The sequence below is a fragment of the Gossypium raimondii genome, chromosome 8 (assembly GCF_025698545.1).
Source record: "Gossypium raimondii isolate GPD5lz chromosome 8, ASM2569854v1, whole genome shotgun sequence".
In the NCBI taxonomy this organism is placed as follows: domain Eukaryota; kingdom Viridiplantae; phylum Streptophyta; class Magnoliopsida; order Malvales; family Malvaceae; genus Gossypium; species Gossypium raimondii.
This window is the reverse complement of record NC_068572.1, coordinates 7,770,756-7,791,124: the sequence shown is the minus strand read 5'-3', so window position 1 is coordinate 7,791,124 and position 20,369 is coordinate 7,770,756. Positions and strand designations below refer to the sequence as shown.

Sequence of the window (20,369 nt, the reverse complement as noted above, 5' to 3'; positions counted from 1 at the left end):
GAGATTTTTTAAAGAAGGTTTATAACCATATCAGACTTCAAATAGTGCCTTTCTTTAAACTGCTTTTGTTGGAAGCCTGTTGAGTAGAAAGACGGCAGGATGTGCAGCTTCTGCCCAGTACTCTTTTGGCAAACACTTCTCAAATAATAAACATCTAATCATCTTTTTTATGGTACGATTCTTCCTTTCACTAACTCTATTCTATTGTGGAGTATATGAAAAAGTGAGTTGGTGTTCAATCCCAACTTCTTCACAGAACAAATTGAATTGATCAAATGTGTACCCCTTGTCATTATCAGACTTTAAACCTTGAATCTTAAAGCCACTTCAAGTTTCAACCCATTGCTTAAATTTCCAGAACATACCAGCAACCTCTAACTTGAATTTAAGGAAATAAATCAAGCACATCCTAGTATAGTCGTCAATAAAAACTATGTAATACTTACTCCCTTTGAGTGATGTGAGGTCCAGTTTGGTCTGTGTGGATTACTTTCAGCTTTTCAGTAGCTTTCTAGGTTGCTTTTTTGAATGGAAGTCTTGCTAGCTTACCAAATTGACAAGTTTTCCAATTTGGTATATTAGCTTCAAGGTGAGGCAGACCCTGAACCAAATCCTTCTTTCATAGGTTTATTAAAGCAACATGATTGAAAAGCCTAAACCTTTTGTGCTACACTTCTGCATTGATCTTAGCTACAGCATAGGCTTTTTGCTTCTGCTCTAAATAATCCAGAGTAAATCTCTTTCCCTTCATCATTACTTTGAATACATCCTTACCTTCTGCATACCTGATTTGACAATGATCGATGTCAAAAACAACTTTGAAGCCCTTTTCAAGCAACTAACCAACACTTTACAAATTTTGATTTATATTAGGTACAAATAACACATTATTGATTAGCTTTGTACCTAAAGGGCATCTAATTGCCACAGTGTTTCGCCTTTAACAACAATATAGTCTCCATTATAAATTTGTTCTTTGGAAATTATCGAAGTATCTAACTCCCCGAAAAAATCACGATCAAATGTCATATGGTTTGTGCAACCACTATCAATAAGTCATTTGTCACTAGATTTGCTAGTTGCAAAACAAGTTGCTACAAAAAAGTTGCTCATCCTCTTCTTGATCAGCTGCAACTTCTTTTTGCTGAAAGTTGTTTTTGCAAATCTTTTGATGATGTCTTATCTTTTGACATTTCTCACACTATTGATCTGGCTTTTGCCAACATTTGAATGGTGGATGACCTTTCTTTCCACAATGCTTGCAAGGAGGAAAAATAAATTCCGTTTCCCTATTGATTTTAGGAGAATCAAAACCTGAGTTGTCCTTCTAGTATTTCTTTTTTCTTCTTTCCTTTGTCTCCATGGCTTGATTGAACTCTTAGACCAAATCATCTTACTTCTCGCTGGTTCAAGAAGTAGTTGCCCCACACATTCTCCCTTGTCAGGACCATCCATTGGTGGAAACACTAATGAAAACGCAAGGATCCTCAGAATTAGCCGAAGGATCTTGGCCTTCTAAAGATAAGGTGAGGTACAATTGGGGTTGTGGGATCTGAGGGAAAAACTAATTTGTGGTAGAGCCTCCGCATAATATCACACTACTTCAGATTCAGAAGATCTGGAACTTACTCCATTTTAATGGTCTCCAGGTTCTCAATGTAGGATGGTGAGCCAGACTGACACTCATTCCTCTATTGATGAACTGGACTTTGGAGCCTAACAATTTGACAGAAAATATTAACTTTATCATGCCATAAGAAAACTGTGTACCATGAAAAAAAAATTCTGATTGATGCTAAAGCAACTAGCTGAATCATAAAATTACAATTAAATTTATTGAGCATGTACAAAGAAAGAAATAAGGAATTGATGAGCCATCTTTCTATCGTTTGTGAGAACCAGCACTGATTGTAAAGTCAACGGTAGCCTCTTCTGAAACAATTTCCATATCAACAGCACCATTCTGATCATTATTCACCGATTCATGAATTTCCTTACTATCACATCTTCCATCTTCAACACTTTCAGAATTAGTTGTAGAAGGTTCCTTGTTGCTAAGAAGCTCCTTGTCATCAGAATCATCTGTTTCACGAGCTGCAACTTCAGTAGATGGTTGACCATCACCATCAGGTGGTGTTGTTAAATGATTTTGGGATGTTTTCAAGAGTTCAGCCATACTGCTATCGACTACCTTTGCTTCATGACCAAGATCAGCAACAATTTCCAAATTAACATGATCCTCTGATGCGAAACCAGTATCAGTAGAACAATTCTTGCTTGTGTTCTCATTCTCACTTTCTAACACCACTGATATATCCAGATTCAGAACACCTGAGGGTTCAGCAGTATCAAGCACTTGCGGCTTCAAAGTACAGCACAAGGATGGGGATGGCACTGAAGGTTCAATACACTTGCTGCCCAAATGATCTTGATTTGTCACTGTGCATGGCTTTGAAAGCTGTTCTGTTTGGGGAACCTCATCTGGTTGTGGCTCAACAGCCATTGCACTTTCGTGACAATTTATGTTAAATATTTCTTCACATTCGTTATCTCTTAAAGCATCATCTTTGGGAAGTGAATAAGCATCCATATTAGGGACCTTGTTAATAAAAGCACTGTCTCCATGCCCTGGAAAGGCATTACCAGGTACAATTTCCTCACTAAGAGATGGTAATTCAGGTTGACAAATACTGGAGGGTGGGTCAACATCCATCTCAGAACCAAATATTCCTTCTCCAGCAGTCTCGCTGTTTATACCAACTCCCTGATCAACCGATTCACTGCCCAAATCACTTGCAATACCAGCCAGAGACTCAGAGCAATCTACGTAACCATATTTATGATTAGGCAATATGTTCCTGTTCACACAGTGATCCTCATCTGCTAATCCTCTATTTTGTTTAGCAGAAGCTACTGGTGCACTTTCTTGCTCAATAGCATCCTTAGTTTGTTTCTGAACATGACCAACTAGTGAATTTAACTGTTTCTGCACAAAAATTGCTAAAGAAACAGCATGATCACGGATCAAAGAATCGTGAGGTGGACAATGTAGCATATCAATCAATGCCTTGTTGTACTGAAATATGCTGACAGAAGGTGAAATAGACCCTTTTTCACGATAGACCTTTATAACCTTGAGGACATGCTCACAAAGGTAGCCCATCTCTGCCCAGGAACAATCACAGATCCCAAACTGAGACCCAGGGTTCCAAACAACATAAACTGTATCTCGATCAATCTGATCGGTCACTTTTGCAAATCTCCTCTCACTGGCCACATCAGAATCAGGAATCTTCAATGCCTTCCTCCAAGATGTTAAACCACTTACCCACTCATCCTTCCAATATCGTGCAAAATCATCTTTCCCCGAATATTCATCCAGCCAAAAGTACGAATGCACTTTCGTACCCAACTTATCAACCAGCCAATCAGTGCGTTGGTAGACAGCAGGATCCTTCTCATTCAACAATCGGAGCTTCAGTTGATTGTGGTAAAATTCCATTGCTGCACAAGTTTCCAGGCTTGCAAGTGGAAGCGTTTTAAGGGCAGATACCCAAGTCCCTGAAACAAAGAGAAAGTTATAATTTCTTTCCCCACAAGTTAAAAGGCTTTCACAACAGGAAAAAGTGCCTTCATCTGTTAGTGAAATATAAATCTTTGTTCACTCAACACAATCATAACCGTCTGACCATCTGTTTCCAATTACAATTATATACTCTGCATCTGTGTTTTATGGACTGGAAAATATAGAGAGATGAAATGGACTGAAAAAAATGGAAACAAATTTGAAAGTGCAACATTATATTCAGAAGAAATAGTTCAACGAGGTGGCTCCCTACTGATAATTTAAAACAAGAAGTCGGGAACAGGTGTAAACCAGATAAGAAAGAAAATGTAAATGCAGCAACGAACCTATTCTAGGATACCAGACTGCTTTGAAGTAATCCATAAAATCCAAGCAATCAACAAAATCTTCCATGAATTTCTCAAACAAATCAACATTTCCACATCCTCTGCAAATATCATCAACTGCCTGCCCAAGTCGTCTTGATATCTCAACACGCATCTCTGTCTCTGAACATCTCTTCACTAAGTTTTTATGCCATGCATGGCGGACCCTCCAAAAGGATATCAATACAGTGCACTCAAAAACATCCCTGAATACAATGCAAAGAAAGATCGTGTGACATGGAGCACATTCCATCTATCTATAAAATAGAGCAAAAATCATACCCTTCTCCATGCTTGAATGACATAACCATTATAATATGCCACTAAAGAAGCTCACCTAATCAAGCTAAACTAGGTTCCTCCTAGTTTAAATCAAAAGAAAATGGAAAAAAATCAAACCCCTCAGCTTGTTCCACATTTGTTAGAATTCAGCAGAGGAACTCCAAGGCTAGAGAAGACATAGGAGACAAAACCAAGCAAGGAGCTGATGAACAAAATATACAATCTTGAATTAAAAGGCATCTCATCAGATGCCTGGATTTAGCAAGTAGCTATTCTAGTGCTAGAAATCAGTGGGTCCTAAGTCCCAAATCTAATAACTAAAAGAGGACTATTGAAGAAATCATATGAGCTCAAGCTCCTCAGTCCTCACCTAACACAATAGACAATGGAACAATATTCTTCTACAACATATTTAAAGAATATAGTAATGTAAAATCAGCTCAGACAAAGGACTTCACAGCAAACCTGACTGTATGAACATCAATAGAAGGATCGTCCACAATAAACCCAGCCAACTTCCAAATAGGGTCTTTAGTGCGAACCCTGTTGTATAGAGCCCTCATCCATCTATGAGCATCTACACTAGCAAATCTTGGGGTTATTATCCAAGCTACCGGGATTGCTTTCTTGTCTGAATTGAAGACAATGAGACTATGTATAGGATACTGAAAATAATTCATAGAGAGAACAGTTAGATTCAAAGACATTAGAAGACGTCATGGACTGATAGTGACAGTGACAATTAGAGGATTGAGTCATACAACTTAAGAGGTAAGAGGTTGGGAAAAGGCAAAAAAAGGGAAAAGAGACAAACCTTAAGTTTATTTGTTGCAAACCTTGAATCAGAGGCAATGAGACTGTGATTTCCAAATCGAATCATTTGTTGCAACTGCCACTCAGTTTGAATGCCCAAGATAAAAGGGTCTGAATCAGTGAAATCCTCGTAAAAAAATACACAATTCTGGTGGCTTTCAACCCACATGCTTACACTGACTGCATCATCTGCATCCAACTCGTATGTAGAACGTCTAATGCTCCTCTCCTGTCTTCGAACATACCTGTGGGTCAAAAGGTCATCACGGTTGTATGGACCACCCTGTTTCTCTACAGATTCATTGTGCCGCTGCATTATGGTCTCCACAGACACACCAACATGCAATAAAGATAAAACACGGAGGCGTAAATCCTCTGAGATGTACGGTGCAAACATAGCACGTGTGCCTGCTGCCTTTTTGTCCTGTGGTCCATGGCATGGCAACCCTTTCTTATCTACATGCTTATCCTGGTTATATATTATCAGTGCTACTGACGGTTCAGCAATTAAGCGTTTTACAATAAAGTGACAGGTGCAGCCTCTTTTTGTATTAGGTCGACCAGCATTTGTCTTCTTAGGAATGTATGTGTTCCGGCTGGGACGTACAAGACCCCCTTTCCTATGGTCATCAGGACCAAATGAACACCAATACCTACAAGTTGAACAGTATAAATTTAAACAAACAGATCATGGTGCAAGACCATTGAGCACAAGCTATTAAAAGATAAAAAAAAAAAAAAAACATGGAAGAAAAGAAGCAGAACCTACAGAATATATTCAAGAATACCATCAACCTTTGGCTTGTAAGGTGCCTTTGGCGATCTCCGCCTTCTTGCTTCAACATGAAATCTAGTTGGACAGTCTTTGTTAGAGGATTCACCCCTAACAAAGTCATCCACTCTAGCAAAAGGGATCAAAGCAACTCTATCTATATTGTCACGCCAACCTTCCACCTTTGACCATACAATATCATGAGCAGAGAACTCCAAGGTTGGTGGGTTTTGTACAGGAAGAGACAGAATCTCATCCCATCTAGCCATCTACATTAGAAGAACCACTGATTACACTACTTATCAGCAAAGTTTTTGCAAACTAGGGCAAAACCCCGCCTATCAAATAATAAACCCAAGTTGCCACAACCCCTTTTCCCCAACGCCCACGAGAAAGCCATTCAAATAATAGAAATCATCATAAATACCACATCTTATTTATATAAGTTGTTCGTATTCATAGGTCACAGCCAAAATGCAAACAAGAAAACAGAAACCTGGAGCAAGAATAAGACTTAACTCAGGCGGCTTCAACCAAATTTCAGTGAACTTGAGGCACAATAGAATAAAATACACACACACACAAAAGGTGTCGATATCGATAAGTATCCTCCGAGGTTCTCTACTATCAAAATAGAAAAGCCATTCAATTAGCTTCTTCAAGAGCAAAGGTTTTAAATTTTTAATGCCCCAACACTCAAAAGCTTTCCATTAATTCATTCCACCTCTATCATTACTCCCAGGAAACCAAAGAAACCTTAAAAAGCTTCACCTTTTGCAGGTCACTTTGCTCAACTGAAAGTACAATAACATGACAAACCATATTTTTATACACTGTTAAGCTTTATATAGGAATATGGTAGATACATAATTATATGCACAGAAATTAAGGTAAGGGATGATTACCTGACAAAGGCAGCTAAAACAAGCCCCTTTGTTTCCTCTCTGTCCTTCTTAATCAGACTACAGACGCTAGGAGAGAGGGAGGAGAATGAAATGCCTATTATGCGCCGTGATTAATATTTTATATTTTGCAATAGAGAAAACCCTTTTTATCTCTCACAATTACTCTTCGACCCCTCTATGTTATAAATGTTTGTTGTTATATCCTTCTTGATACTGGGCCTTGAGGGAGGTTTTTTTTTTTTCTATTTGTGGCGACTATTGGGCTCGTAAAAACACAGGCGGCCTTGGGTGGCATTTTCCCAGAATAAAACCTCAACCGCTGGGGTTTTCTCCTTTCCCCCAATTGCATCCCGCTGTATTGTCCTTACTGGCTCATACGTTTTAAATTGATTTTGTTTTGTTGGGGTTCGGGGTTTTTTCTTGTTTTGATTTATTGTTCATTGGTAATTCAAAAAGAAAGTGTTTTTTCATAGAGTTGTAGAAGAAAAGGTTTAAGCTTGTATAGTTGAAGATGCAGAACATTAGGCGGTCTATAATATCTAGTAGGAGCAGATGGAGTGGTTCCTTCAGATCATTTGTGGAATCTAAGCTTTATTTGGATGATTTTGCATTAGCTGCTAAAAGGGTACGATGGTGTATTCCCACTATTCCTTGCTTTGTATGGGTAGTTTTTCTTTATGGACATTACTGTTCTTTCATTTTGCTTTTTTGAGGTCTTTCTTTTTTGCTTGCCTACTGAATATATTGACTCTTTTTATGTGTGATATTAGCTGACAAAGTAGTTTGCAATGGTGAGTTTTTATATGAAATGTAGGGATATAGTAACATAAGTTCTATAGTAGCGAGTACTTATTAGTAAACCAAAAAGGTCTATGACCCAATCAACTTTATTGGAACTTCTTCTGCTTTTATGACTTGGTTAATATGATTGCATTATATTTTTTGATAATCTTTTAAGAGTATTTCTTAGATATGATGAATCTGTATCAGTTGCTAAACCATTTGCTGATGACTTGCTGATTACTGCAGTTTTCAGCAGTGGGGAATTCTAATTTTACAAGACAGTATGTGACAGGTGCCAATAATATGTCAAAGGTGAGGCAGTAGTTCTTATTCTATTAACATTTTTTCTCTAAATTTCTGTTGGGTGCAGAGTAAGTGCTTTATGTGTTTGTGTGTGTGTGTGTTCCTCTCTACATTAGCTGCAAAGTGCAAACTAAATGCCTTTTTCTTTCATTTTGCAGGGTGTACTTGGAGCTACTGGTTAGTTATTTCTCATATATGTTTACCTTTCAACATTTATGTTTAATTTATTACTGTTTTAGCCAATTTGCGATACATTTATAATGATTTTTTGGACTCTTTTTGGAAGGGAACCCCCCCCCACCCCATACACACCTCTCAGTTTCATCTAATTTTTCTGAAAGTTATGGGCTATGGAATTCTTGTATTAGTGATGCTGATAAAGCAGAACTTTACAGTTATTATCACTGTCCATTTTGGTATCCATAATGCTGAAATTCCATGTTGGCCTAACCTTCTTTTCATTATTTCGTTGCATAGAATATTGCATCATGCATAAGTGACCTACTTTGTGGAGTGCATAAAAGGTTTATGTCAAGTTGGATTAGCATAAGATTAATTATTACCTTCTTTTTTCTCATATGTTTTTATTTGACAATAATGTCCAACAGGCATTCCTCTTCCATTTAGAGGACACTGTGGTGGAGATTGGCTGGTTCGCTTTCAAGCATCAGTCCCTCACATAGAAAATCATGGATCGAAGGTCATCTCTACTTGCTTTGCTAGATCCTTTGCATCAAGAACCTCAAAGCAATCAAAAGAAACATCTGAGGTTTAGATCTTAACTTCAATTTTTGGCCTTTTGTGTTCTCATATCTATTAGCTTTAAATGATTGATAAAAATAGTTTTCATGTTGCTTGCTTAGTTTGTTATTCTGATATGTGAATAAACCCATGTTTTATCCACTTCTATGATGAGGCTATCTATGCCTTAATGCTGAAAGAATGCTAAAGGGAATGTTTTGAAAAGTGTTCAGGATTTATCATCATCTTTCTTTCCTAATTGAGCATGAAATGACTTGCATTATTTCATCATACTTCGGTCATTGCATAGCAATAAAGGTTAAACAAAATATTGAAGTTTATTTTATATTAAGTAAATCCATTATCTGAGTTGTACTCATCAAATGTTATGCTGATCAATATACAATTGCTGCATCTTTTGTTCTCTGGCCTTTATGGTTACTTCATGCTTCACATCAGTTGGGCTGAGTTGTTGTCTTTATCCCTTCGGCAGACTAGAAAAGAATTATCTAATGTTGAGGATCCATTTGATGCTCCTACATATAATATCCCAGACAAACCTGTGACGTTTACGGAGGGAGCTAGCTACAGTCTGATCATCCTTGTCGGGCTTGGGATTGCAGCTGCTGCAGGATATGCCGTCTTCAAGGAGTTGATATTTCAACCAAAAGAGTAAGTGTCAAATGCCTAGCTGGTGATTGGGTTACTAAGTTTCTCCCTCTGTTATTTGCACCCTAATTCAAAACTATGGTTTTATAGGTATAAGATATTCAACCAAGCTCTAGAAAGAATTCAGAACGAAAGCCAGGTTTGTGAAAAGTAGTTGTTCTGAAGCACAAGCATCAAAATGAGATGTTAGAGGCCCTATTTTGGATGAATTTGACATATATTAGCTTCATAAACTATAAGTATGTTTCTGTTTTTCTTAGATGCATCAATTGTGCATGTTTCTGTTTTTCTTAGATGCATCAATTCGTGCCTGAGACTTGAGACAGTTCAACAGACAGCCATGTTATATTTGACTCTAAGCATTTTGAAGTGCCAATTAGGGGTGGTCATTGTAATTCTATGTCACATGGGATTACATTTGTTTCTGTCAGGTTAGGGTGAGGATTGGACATCCTATTACCGGCTATGGTCAAGAAACTAGAAATCGTGCAGCCCGCCAACGTATTCCAAACAGGATATACACGGACGAAAATGGTGTAGAGCATGTGGAGGTTATTCTCTAATCTTTACTAGTTTATCGGAAAAAGTCTTTCATATTTGTTAGCTGCTTATAAGCAACTTTGTATTACCGCAATTTTTTAGCGTCCTAGATCACTCGTATGCAAATTTTGATCTGGTGATTGCATCCCATTATAAAAAAAATAAAAAACAAAAAAACAGGTTAATTTCTATATTCGTGGACCCCATGGAGCCGGGAAAGTATTTGCAGAAATGTTCAAAGACAAAACAGACAACAAATGGAAGTATACGTACTTGATAGTTCAGATCAATTCCCCTTCACGGGCAGAACTAATGCTGGAGTCTTATTTACCGGCAGCTGAGATGAGGTCTTCCACAAACTAACATGGGATTGAACAATTTTCTGGATGTTGAGCTTTGTTTTTGTGTCCCTCATTTAATCATAGTCGCCTCTAGTTGCCCTCTACTGGAATGAGGTTAAAAAAAAAAGTGTGTGGGGATTTTATAGATTTGGTTGAGAATTGTTTGTCCATTCTCCTAATTGTGAATGGAATTAGGTTTTTGTTATTCATTTTAACTTTACCCCTTAGTGATGGTGGATGCATGGCATGGATTGATTCTATACAAGTTACAGTGAATAATATAGCAGCAGTGCAGCCCCTCCCCATGTTTCGGATATTATTTGATGGATTTGTCTTATTCTTACCAGATTCACAGCCTCGTAATTTGCTGTTCCGAGCGAAACATTCATGCTAATCACTGTCAGAAAATGGCAGTACCAGTCATTACAACTTGAAGCTTATGTTTCTGGTATATTCTCCGTGGAACATGTTAGATGAACTCAACTTCCATAAGAAACAATTCCCATTGATTTTTTCTTCAAAAATCTGTCCAACTCTCCTAATAATTTAGTTATTGAAAATGAGTCACATACACCAAAGGGCAAAGATACGATAAGAGACTGTAAATAATTCAATTCAATTATTTATACAAAACGGATTCATTTGAAGCTTCATTGTTATATATGCATTAGTGAAAAGAGGAAGCGGGAAGTATGAAGCACTGAACGTAACAACTAGAATATGATTGAAAATAAAGTTAAAAAAGTTTAGCAATTAATACGAATAATGAAATAGATACCATTTTATCACTTGTCTTCCTCCTGCAACCTTTCCCACCCCCAGACTACTGCTTCCTCAATTGGGTTGGAGCTTGGAAGGAACATGCCACTTCTATAAATGATATGATCATATCTGCTCCGCCCACTATCACTTATTTTTATCCAAAGTTTATGTTTGACATGAAAATTAAATCACAGTTATTGGTGGTATTTGATACTAGGTACACGTCTACATGATAAAACCAACAATGCTTAGAAACAAAGCCAACAATATATATTATATTATATATATGATAATTGATAACAATACTTGCCGTGCCGACCACCATTTACTACAAACATCGTTTGGAATGGCAACTTTCCCCACCACAAATTTCTTTCATTTACAACCAACATACAGCAGTAAAAAGTTGAAACCTGGACCACTTTTTCAAGTGGGAAATACATGACCTAAGCTTCATATTTTACTACCCACTCTTCTTCCCATCATTGCCTAAAAGAAAAGCAGCCGCAGCAGCAGCATCCAAGTATTCACTGCACTACAGAGACCAGATATATACCAGAATGTAGCACTGTGAGTTGCATCAGATCGCATCTACATATAGTAAGCATGCCAGGTAGTCCAAGATAGTCGGTCCTTTGCTGGGAACCAGCCAGGATGCTACCCAACAGCAGGGAGCAGTTTGGAGTTTGAACCACATCTACAATGCTAACAATTATCCCTTTCTGTTAGTCTGCCAACACATAATCTGATGGAAACTGAAAATTTGACACTAAGTGGAATAAACACAACATAAATCTTACCCACCAAAATAGAAAGCAGGAACTAGAACCGAGCATGATACCTGCCATGTTGTCATCAAAACACGTGCTCGTGAAAAATTTTCAAGAAGGTGAGAACAATGGAGGTAATGCCATTCAGTTAGGCTCAAGCTTTAAACAGCACAACTCAGCATTTTTCAATGGAACACTGAAGAAGAAATCAAAACACAGTAGAAAAAACATGAATACTACAGCACTTAATGATCTTCCTTTCATATGAGCTGAGCATCTAACCTGAAACAGCTTTGCATTCAATGTTCCCATCCAGATGCATGTATAAGTCATGGTTCACCAGAGATTTCCAGTAGAAATATCAAAATAACAGATCAAACCATCATTTATCCGAGAAAAAACACATCCTAACAAATTTAAGGCCCATGCTCTGCTCGAATATGTGTGCATGCACGCATGTGCTCGTGCAAGTTGTGCTGGCTTGAGAAGGAACTAACAGCAGGTACAGCTGGCAACCATACAGCAAATCAGATAAATTTAAAAAATAAAAATAAAACCTCATTATATGCCCAATTAACATGTGTGCTATAGTAGGAATAGTATTCATAGAGTTTCCAAAAAACGAAGCTTGTCATGAGGTGACCAAAAGCAGTTTTTTCTTTAGATGGAAACATAAACACCAGATACGCATGTAAGGCATTGAGATCAATCACAGAAGTCTAACCAAACTCTTTAGTCTCAGATACTAATATTTTCCATGAAATTCCAAGCCTAAGCAGTCATCCACATCTTGCAATTATACACAAACAAATTTCCCACATTTCAAATAGGCAATTAACGAATGCCAATATTTTCACAAGAGCATCAGTCCGATTATTTGGCTTGTGGGCTACCATACAGACAAGAAGGTGTGCCTGCTTGAGCTGATCAGAAACACATCTGAGATTAAACAGTAAAACTTCCAAGTAGGGGAGATAAACAAGTAAACTAATTGAGCTTGACATGTTTCTAAGATCTGGTCAATAGTGATAAACGGATCACTTTTACTTTTCAGAAATGCAATTTCAAAGCAAGAGCTAAACTCAGTGATAAAAGATTTTAAGTCACGCAATGCAAAGCTTCAATGACAAGCAAGTCTTGCTGATCAATCAATTGTATCAAGAAATAATGGTGAGGCATCTACCTCACAATCTCTTCAACAAAAATGGTGCACAAGAAAAATAACTTTATAGTTCATTTAATAATTGAACTTCATCTCAAGCCAATCATAAGCCAGTGAATTAACCTTTTTTCATCATGTAAGTTTGCTTTCGATAGCATGTAAGAATATAAAGATACAATGCATGCAAGCCGATAGAAGGGCATTATAGTCAATGTTTCAGCCTATTCATAGGCACATGTCTTGCCTTGAATGGCCACTGACACATGTTTGTCACTTGCACTAAAGATAAAACAGAAAGAACAAGTAAAACTACTTTTACTTTTCACAGGCACGCATCTTGCCTTCAATGGCCACTGGCACGTGTTTAACACTCGCGCTATCTAGAGATAAAACCAAAGAACAAACAGAACTAATTACTTTTACTAAATAACCACAGTTTCCTCAATAAATTGAAGCCAGTAAACTAACCGTTTGAAGCAAACTAACCGTTTTTGCTTCAACAAAAGTACATTTAAGAAGAAAGAAGGAAATGGAGATTCCAATGTTGCAAATGAATCATAACCATACATTCCTACCATATATGATTCCATGTACTCTCATCAAGCAGTCTGTATTCTTAACATAACAGACAGTAGCTTGAGCATGGTCACGTGCTCATAAGTACTTAGTCCATCAATTACTATCACGTGATCGGAACTACTCAAACTGTTAATTGCTAACACGTGCTCAGTACTCGATCATTAATTTCAAAAAAGTGCTCAGAACTACTCAATCCATTAATTACTAACATGTGCTCAGAGCTACACAATCAGTTGATTACAAGCACGTGTTCATATCTACTTAATCAGTCAATAACTAAAGAAGCTCAAAACTACCATCCAATAATCACTAACACGTTTCACCAATCAATCAACTGTCAGTGAACTAGTACAGTTTATCTGAGCAGTGCATATGGAAAGAACAAAATGAGAAAGAAACACATGCATGACAAACAAAAGTATGCATCCCGAACTTTCTGTATCAGTAAAGAGTTACTATGCTCTAACATTTAACCAGTTCCATGAGCAACTAACAAGTACTGATAGTTCAAGGATAGTAGCTCAAGCATGGTCACATGCTCATAACTACTTAATCCATCAATTACTACCACGTGATCAGAACTACTCAAACAGTTGATTACAAGCACGTGTTCATATCTACTTAATCGGTTGATTACCAACACGTGGTCATATCTACTTAATCGATCAATGACTAACAAAGCTCATAACTACTATCCAATAATTACTAACACGTTTCTCCAATCAATCAACTGTCAGATAACTAGTACTCTGAGCGGTGCATATTGAAAAGAACAAAATGAGAAAGAAACACGTGCACATCAAAAACAAGTATTCATCCCGAGCTTTCTGGATCTGTAAACACTTATAATGCTTTAACATTTAACCAGTTCCAATAATTACTAATAAGTTTCACCAATCAATCAACTGTCAGTGAACTAGTACAGTTTATCTGAGCAGTGCATATGGAAAGAACAAAATGAGAAAGAAACACATGCACGACAAACAAAAGTATGCATCCCGAACTTTCCAGATCAGTAAACAGTTATTATGCTTTAACATTTAACCAGTTCCATGAGCAACTATAACAAGTACTGATAGTCCAAGGATAGTAGCTCAAGCATGGTCACATGCTCATAACTACTTAATCCATCAATTACTACCATGTGATGTTAATTGCTAACGCGTGCTCAGTACTTAACCGTTAATTTCTAAAAGGCGCTTGGAACTACTCAATCCGTTACTTAATAACATGCGCTCAGAGCTACACAATCAGTTGATTACAAGCACGTGTTCATATCTACTTAATCGGTTGATTACCAACAAGTTGTCATATCTACTTAATCGATCAATGACTAACAAAGCTCATAACTACTATCCAATAATTACTAACACGTTTCTCCAATCAATCAACTGTCAGATAACTAGTACTCTGAGCGGTGCATATTGGAAAGAACAAAATGAGAAAGAAACACGTGCACATCAAAAACAAGTATTCATCCCGAGCTTTCTGGATCTGTAAACACTTATAATGCTTTAACATTTAACCAGTTCCAATAATTACTAACAAGTTTCACCAATCAATCGTCAGTGAACTAGTACAGTTTATCTGAGCAGTGCATATGGAAAGAACAAAATGAGAAAGAAACACATGCACAACAAACAAAAGTATGCATCCCAAACTTTCCGGATCAGTAAACAGTTATTATGCTTTAACATTTAACCAGTTCCATGAGCAACTATAACAAGTACTGATAGTCCAAGGATAGTAGCTCAAGCATGGTCACGTGCTCATAACTACTTAATCCATCAATTACTACCACGTGATGTTAATTGCTAACACGTGCTCAGCACCTAACCGTTAATTTCTAAAAGGCGCTTGGAACTACTCAATCCGTTACTTAATAACGTGCGCTCAGAGCTACACAATCAGTTGATTACAAGCACGTGTTCATATCTACTTAATCGGTTGATTACCAACACGTGGTCATATCTACTTAATCGATCAATGACTAACAAAGCTCATAACTTCTATCCAATAATTACTAACACATTTCTCCGATCAATCAACTGCCAGATAACTAGTACTCTGAGCGGTGCATATTGGAAAGAACAAAATGAGAAAGAAACACATGCACATCAAAAACAAGTATTCATCCCGAACTTTCTGGATCTGTAAACACTTATAATGCTTTAACATTTAACCAGTTCCATAAACAGCTAACAAGTACTGATAGTCTAAGGATCTAACGATCTACCGGAAAAAACGGTTTCCTTTTACATAAACTGAAAAAAGGTTAAAACCCTATTATGAGTCTGATAAGTCATATTTACAATCTGTAGCTATTCATAACAAGATTCATAATATACTGTCTCCAGCCATCCCAGTAACCTCTTCATGGATTAGACAAAAAGGCACAAGAACAAGATACATTTGTTACCCTTTCATCTCTACAAGCTCAATCTACAACTGCAAAAAAAGGTGTTTAGCAGTCACTCTTATCCCCACCCTCCAGAAGCACTGGTTTTAGCAGCACTCCCATCTAACCCTGCAATCACAAAAATCAAACCTTAACTCGGAATCAGTTAAGCACGTAATTAAAAAGATTAAACATTTTGAATAGCCAAACCATCAGACCTTTAGAGGAGGCTCGGGGACTCTGTAGCTATCAGGCGTTATGGAAGATAACCACAATCCAGGAAACACGCACTGTACAGGATTCAAAAAACAGAAAAGAAAGAATACGAATTTAGAAATGAAAAAGAAAATCCATATTTCAGAAGATAAGATAATGAAGCAAATCAAAAGCTTACATCAAGTTGTTTCTGAACATTCTTGGCTCGCTTTTTTGGCCTTCTAGAAGCCTTTGAACCGGTCATAGCAAAGATATCCTCATCAATTTCTTCCCTAGTAAGCGAAATTGAGAACTTCTGTTTCTTCGCCTTCTTCTCAGCTGGTTTGGACTCGGTGACATTCCTAGACCGACTCGACTCTGGCCTCTGAGTTTTGTTATCGTGAGCCGAAGCCACCATCTTCGGCGCACCTCCATTTTGATTTCTAGGCTTTGATATCGGCTTCCTAGGCCTCAGATTCCACGTCTTCGGAACAAACTCCTCAACGTCTTCCACATTCAAGTTCTGATCTCCTACGTCCACGACCTCCTCAACAGGTTTCTGATTCTTCGTTCGCAAACGTATGTAGATCTTCGATCTACCTTCCGGTGGAGCAACTTTCTTCCCCAAGCTGTCACTATCAACCAGAGAATCAGGAGCGTTGATAACTTTCTTCTCCGATTTTCCAGTCTTATGATCGAGAGAAGAACCAGAAGAAGCTCCGTTATTGAAAGGAGCCTCCCGCACTGTATTCCCCTTCCGGTTATTGTCGGAGTCGGTATCGGTATCGCTGCGCTGAGGAGATTTCTGAGAGGAATCAGCGAGCTTTCGAAGGCGTTGATTGTTACTGTGGTTCATGGCCCATTTGAGGTCATGTAGTTGAAAGTTATGAAGAGGCTGAGATTTCAAGGCCGAAGAAGAAGCCATCACCACACCTTCGGTTTCGGTTACGGTTTCGTTCGAGTTATTTCTCGTTTCTGAGACTGAATGAAAGACCATTGATTGATAAAACAGAGAAAAAAGGAATTCTCCGTCCTTTATCGGACTGAGAAGAAATGAAACGCTACAAAAAGAAAAAAGGGAAATTTGAGAGAAGAGAGAGAAATAGAGAAATGGAGAAATGGAGGACAAAGTGAAAGAGTGTTGTTTGAGGCTTTTATTGTGAAGAAAGGAGAAGGAAGAAGGAAGAAGAAAAAGGGCAGTTACGATACTCTCCAACTACAAACAAAACAATGGAAGAAAACAAAGATTTATTTTCTTTTGGTTTTCCGGTTTTATCCTTTAGTGTTTTTGCTTATTACCTTTTATGTGAAACCGGTTGAGTCGAGTGTGGTCTGTCCTGTCGTTGGCCCACAATTTCGACGCTAATATTTTTTAATTTGTTTGAGCGTTTTTTAACATTTATATCCGTTAAAAATGCAATGTGTTTTAACATTTGTATTTTTAATTATATTTCATTTTAAATCCTTAAATTATCTCTCTTGATCCATCGGGTGAGTATATTATTGTTCACAAACCAAATTATATTATTTTAATTATGCATTTACATTGTTTACATATAAATAAAAAAACAAATAATAAAACTTAAACTTAAAATACTATTTACTATTTTATTTTTATATAATGTGTATGTCAATTTAAATTTTTATTAATTATTTTTATTTACTTAGGCTTTTAATTAAAATATTTTAAAATTTTATCAAATAATATCTAAAAGCCATTTTAATAAAATAAATCTAAAAATCAAAACCCAAAATCAATATAAAAAACACAAATTAAATTGGACCGAACAGAATTTATACGGGCAAATTGAACCAAATTAAACTCACCCACACATCACATATGTTTCTCAATTTTAAAAATAAAAGATGGATTCCTAAAATGAAAATAAAAACATTCAAAATTCAAATGAAAATTTCGCTCAATTCACGTTCTCTAATAATCAAATTAACTAGTACTCAAACAATCAATATTTTCTAGTTATTTGAATGTAAATAATTAGCTCCTAATTTCTATATATAAATAATTATAATATTTAATTTAAAATTATTAGTTGGAATAAAATAGAAGTTGAGATAATTATAAATAAATTTTTAAAAAAGTTATTACTTGAATAAAAAATTATGACAATTATAATTATAATTTACCCTTAAAATTTTTATGTAAAAAATAATGTTACTTTACATTGATTACTGAAAGTAAATTATATTTTATGTTGACCATGCTAAAAGTACTTTAATTCTTATTTAAAAATTTTATTATAATATTTAAATTATTTAATATAATTAAAATGAGGAAAAAGAAAGTAAAATATAATAAAATGGATTTGTAAAATTTTAGAAAAAAACAAAATGGTTAGAAAAGGTTACAAACTTCGATGGTATCATAAATATATTTGGCATGTTTACACAAATGATAATTATTGTGATTATTTATTGAGAATCTGGCTTTAAATTTTAGCTTTATTTGGACTATTAGTTTTAGCATCCAACTCAGCATTCATAAATATAATTTTCAATGTCAATAACACAACTTTACCACTCATGTGAATAACAATAAATATTCCAAATATTGAATTATAAATATAATAAAAATAAATTTATAAATTTTAATTTGCTTGCCATACTTCATATTTTATTTTCAAAATCGCAAAAACTGAAAGATTTTCCAGAGGAAAAAAAAAAGGTGTTGGTGGTGAAGAAAAAAAAACAAAGGGGCATTAAAATAGAAGCTAAACCACAGAAAATCCCGGGTGTACCTACTCAATATTTGCATAATAATGTTTTGCATGAAGCACACGTGTCCTCTTTTAAGATTCGTTGAACAGATTTTGACACAACCCACAATCTTTTCCGAAAATCAGCAAATATAACATTTTAATTCTTATTTTAAAATGTAAAAAGGAAATTTTCAGTTTATTTTTGTAAATTCCACCAGTATTATTATTTTAAGCAATGTTTTTAGATTTTGTCTGATAATCAATTAAATTTGTTCCTCAAAAATAATTTCAAATAATTAACTTAACAATCCAACCAATCATAGTTGGTTACAGATTTACACATTGATAATTTCAAAATTCTTGACACCTTAATTTTACTATTGAAATTAAATCTTTAAATTTTAAAACAAACACAAATACAATTTGATATCAATATTAATATAAATTTTAATTTTATTATTATATTTTTTAAATATTTATGTCTTTGAATTTTTAGAACTAGGATCAATTTGAGATTATTTGGAAATTTTGAGGGTTTTTTAATTATGACTAAATTGATATAATATGTACAAGTTGAGGGCTAAATTTATTATGATCCTAATTTTTAATTGACACGTCAACTTGCCGTTTGTAATTTTAACAAGAGTGACTAAAATAGTCGAACTAAAATAGTCGAACTATGTAATGTGGGTGCTTAAATTATAAGTTTTTAATTTTAGGTGCTTGAAATGAATTTTTTATATAATTAAATTATTATATATGTAATTTACCTAAAAACTCCACCTGACATCTTAGTATGTTGCTCTTTCTTCATCAATTAAAAATGATTAATTAGTATATTTAAAAGAAACATGATTAATTAGCATCTTTTAATATTTGTAGTTTGAAATTTTATTTCTTTATTTTAAAATTAAATATAAGCTAAAATGTTTATTATTATAAAAATAATAATTTACTTTTAAATTTATAATCGATGGTGGAGCTCTATCCTAAAATGTATTGATTTTTTTTTAAATTCGACGAGTTAAAGTTGTTGAGGGGGATCGACTCCTTCGAATTTCAAAAGAAGTTTTCGAAGCGTCGTTAGTTAAGTAGTCGACATTGTCCTCAACAACCAATGGTATTATCCCTGTGTCGCAACATAAAAGCTATATATACCTTAGTCGGTGGTTTAAATCCTGGCACGCACATTCACCATGATTGTAATTGTGCACAATACTAAAGTTTCTCTCTTGAGCTATTGCAGATCATATCTCCGCTAAATGAGGCGTCTCCTCCGTGAACTGTTCACGACTCTCCACAGAGATTGAGGACAAAATCCCAAGTGGTACCATGGTTGCAAGGTAAATGCTACATATGCCTTGATTGGTGGTTTGAATCTTCGCACGCACATTCTCCATTATTATTATTGTGTATAATACTAACACTTTTCTCTGGAGCTCTTACAGGCCGTATCTCCACCAATTCAGGCGCCCCCTTCTATGAATCGTACAACGGTTCTCCACAAAGGTTGCGGACAAAACTTCGGCACAAGGACAAAACATTTGATTGTTGAGGGCTACATTGGCTACCTGACGGATAACACTTTAAAGACCTTTTATCGAAGGAGTCAATCCCCCTTAATAGATATCAAATTGAATATTGAAGCCAAATTTAGGTACCAAATAATATATTAATTATTTTTTG

General features: G+C 35.8%; 3 protein-coding genes across 5 annotated transcripts; 1 reads left to right on the top strand and 2 right to left on the bottom strand.

The window, feature by feature from the left end:
* Positions 1 to 1,767: 1,767 nt before the first annotated feature.
* Positions 1,768 to 6,867, bottom strand: LOC105790632 (uncharacterized). 3 transcript variants are annotated; one of them, XM_012618337.2, is made up of 6 exons: positions 6,724 to 6,867; positions 5,816 to 6,087; positions 5,048 to 5,699; positions 4,699 to 4,898; positions 3,913 to 4,157; positions 1,768 to 3,561 (listed from the first exon to the last, which is right to left on the bottom strand). In XM_012618337.2, exons 2-6 carry the CDS (start codon positions 6,085 to 6,087, stop codon positions 1,883 to 1,885), a joined length of 3,048 nt encoding a protein of 1,015 aa, XP_012473791.1. In that variant the 5' UTR covers positions 6,724 to 6,867; the 3' UTR covers positions 1,768 to 1,882. The 3 variants fall into 3 exon arrangements, with proteins under 3 accessions (XP_012473791.1, XP_052490598.1, XP_012473792.1); XM_052634638.1 differs by lacking the exon at positions 5,816 to 6,087 and having other exon boundaries at positions 6,724 to 6,864; XM_012618338.2 differs by lacking the exon at positions 6,724 to 6,867 and having other exon boundaries at positions 5,842 to 6,079.
* Positions 6,868 to 7,035: 168 nt separating this feature from the next.
* LOC105790633 (probable mitochondrial import inner membrane translocase subunit TIM21) lies at positions 7,036 to 10,419 on the top strand. The gene is made up of 8 exons (XM_012618339.2): positions 7,036 to 7,348; positions 7,753 to 7,818; positions 7,968 to 7,986; positions 8,418 to 8,578; positions 9,044 to 9,222; positions 9,310 to 9,358; positions 9,651 to 9,770; positions 9,940 to 10,419. The coding sequence occupies exons 1-8, from the start codon at positions 7,235 to 7,237 to the stop codon at positions 10,120 to 10,122; spliced, it is 891 nt and encodes a 296-aa protein (XP_012473793.1). The 5' UTR covers positions 7,036 to 7,234; the 3' UTR covers positions 10,123 to 10,419.
* A 5,084-nt stretch (positions 10,420 to 15,503) lies between these two features.
* On the bottom strand, positions 15,504 to 17,189 carry LOC105790634 (uncharacterized). Its single transcript, XM_012618340.2, has 3 exons — positions 16,166 to 17,189; positions 15,990 to 16,061; positions 15,504 to 15,900 (listed from the first exon to the last, which is right to left on the bottom strand). Exons 1-3 carry the CDS (start codon positions 16,961 to 16,963, stop codon positions 15,895 to 15,897), a joined length of 876 nt encoding a protein of 291 aa, XP_012473794.1. The 5' UTR covers positions 16,964 to 17,189; the 3' UTR covers positions 15,504 to 15,894.
* Between the last annotated feature and the right edge of the window lie 3,180 nt (positions 17,190 to 20,369).